Below are 2,062 nucleotides of genomic sequence, written 5' to 3' on the forward strand. Positions count from 1 at the left end.
CCGCTAAAAGTTGGCGGCTGGTCTATTTTTTACGCGAGACGCAGGCTTTGCATAGCGCCGAGCAGGAAGTGGAATGCAACACATCTTTGATTCATGTCGTTTATAACTGGAGTATTTACAATTATTATTAACTTTGTCTGTACAAAGTAGCCTGTCCAGGAAATAGGCCCAAATCAACAAAAACTGCGAGCCGGCACGGAAGACGCTCCGCTTCTGAAACGCGCCCGGTGGGGTTTTACGCTGTAGGAGGTCGGATGAAAACCGCGGCGCAGACGGACCCGGTGGAATCCCGGGGTAACATATGAGTTTTTAGTTTCTAAATATGTCTGCTGCCGTCTGGCAGGCGGTACCGCAGCATCAGGTCTAAAACCGCCAGACTCAGGGACAGTTTCATCCCACAAGCAATAAGAATGTTAAACACCTGAACTTTCAAAAGAACATTCATCTGTTTGCAACTCATATCAATATTCCAACAACTATATATAGGCTTTTTCTAACAAATCTTAGTTGATAATAAAAAGCCCAATAACTTATTTGCATAACAAACCCTTCCTATTTCCCCTTGTTATAATCAATCTGATGCTTATTTTTTAAAGGATGTAAAGTAACCCCTCTGGAGAGCTGAGATGTAGGCTGTTTTGTTCTTAAAGTATATTCGAGTATCAAGATAAATTTAACTACATTTGAGTGATTTTGCTAACTTATAACTGACCAAAAGAGGCAATATATCTTACCTCTAGTGAGCGCCGCAGCCCTTCCTATATAGTTCTGTGTGTGGCCCTCAGGGAAAAAAGTTTGGTCCCCCCAAATCTTTAAAGAAGTTTCTGCCAATAACTATTTTGTGAATTGTGAAAGATATATTGTGTCGCTTTTCACTTCAATTATGTTTTTGATGATGGTATTCCCACACCACAGCAGCATGGCTGGTGTTAGTATTGACTTTAATTGTTGGCTGAGTCAAACTGTTCTGGTCTCTGACCTGAGAGTCTTCAGTTCACAGTGTGGACTCTCCAGTCCAGCAGAAAGCAGCTTCACTCCTGAATCCTGCAGGTCGTTGTTACTCAGGTCCAGATCTCTCAGACTAGAGGACTGGGAGCTGAGGACTGAGGACAGAGCTGCACAGCTTCTCTCTGACAGGTTACAGACACTCAGCCTGAAGAGACGATGAGGACAACAGTTATTCAGAAGACAGCAGTGTGTTAATAACTGATTCACTAAATCAAATGATCTCTGTACTCACAGAGCTTTGTTGGAAGCTTTGACCACTGGCAGCAGCCTCAGAAGAGCCTCCTCTGAAGCAGAGTATCTCTTCAGGTCAAACACGTCCAAATCTTCCCCTGATGACAGTAAGATGAAGCCCAGAGCTGACCAATGAGCAGGAGACAGATTATCTGTGGAGAGACTTCCTGATCTCAGGGACTGTTGGATCTGCTCCACTAGAGAACGATCATTCAGTTCATTCAGACAGTGGAACAGGTTGATGCTTCTCTCTGCAGACAGATCCTCATCTATCTTCTTCTTGATGTACTGGACTGTTTCCTGATTGGTCTCTGAGCCACTTCCTGTCTGTGTCAGCAGGCCTCGTAGGAGTTTCTGATTGGTCTGCAGCGAAAGACCCAGGAAGAAGCGGAGGAACAAGTCCAGGTGTCCGTTTGGACTCTGTAAGGCCTTGTTCACAGCACTCTGGTAGAGATGTGTGAGTTGAGGTCTGAATACTTTAGGCAGCCAGGAGGTTGTTGGTTCTTCTGCCAGCAGGTTGACTCCAGAGTTGATGAAGGTCAGATGGACATGAAGAGCAGCCAGAAACTCCTGAACGCTCAGATGGACGAAACAGAACACCTTGTTCTGGTACAGTCCTCTCTCCTCTCTAAAGACCTGTGTGAACACTCCTGAGTACACTGAGGCTGCTCTGATATCGATGCCACACTCTGTCAGGTCGGACTCATAGAAGATCAGGTTGCCTTTCTGCAGCTGCTCAAAAGCCAGTTTCCCCAGAGCCTCCATCATCTTCCTGCTCTCTGGACTCCAGTGTGGATCTGTCTCAGCTCCTCCATCATACTTG

The 2,062-nt window shown here is 45.6% G+C and overlaps 1 protein-coding gene across 1 annotated transcript; it reads right to left on the reverse strand.

Moving 5' to 3' along the window:
• Nucleotides 1-826: 826 nt before the first annotated feature.
• On the reverse strand, nucleotides 827-2,056 carry LOC104948639 (protein NLRC3-like). The gene is made up of 2 exons (XM_010774838.1): nucleotides 1,241-2,056; nucleotides 827-1,153 (listed from the first exon to the last, which is right to left on the reverse strand). The coding sequence occupies exons 1-2, from the start codon at nucleotides 2,005-2,007 to the stop codon at nucleotides 958-960; spliced, it is 963 nt and encodes a 320-aa protein (XP_010773140.1). The 5' UTR covers nucleotides 2,008-2,056; the 3' UTR covers nucleotides 827-957.
• Between the last annotated feature and the right edge of the window lie 6 nt (nucleotides 2,057-2,062).

Source organism: Notothenia coriiceps, unplaced genomic scaffold (genome assembly GCF_000735185.1).
Source record: "Notothenia coriiceps isolate Sejong01 unplaced genomic scaffold, NC01 NC01_scaffold00014765, whole genome shotgun sequence".
NCBI classification, from domain to species: domain Eukaryota; kingdom Metazoa; phylum Chordata; class Actinopteri; order Perciformes; family Nototheniidae; genus Notothenia; species Notothenia coriiceps.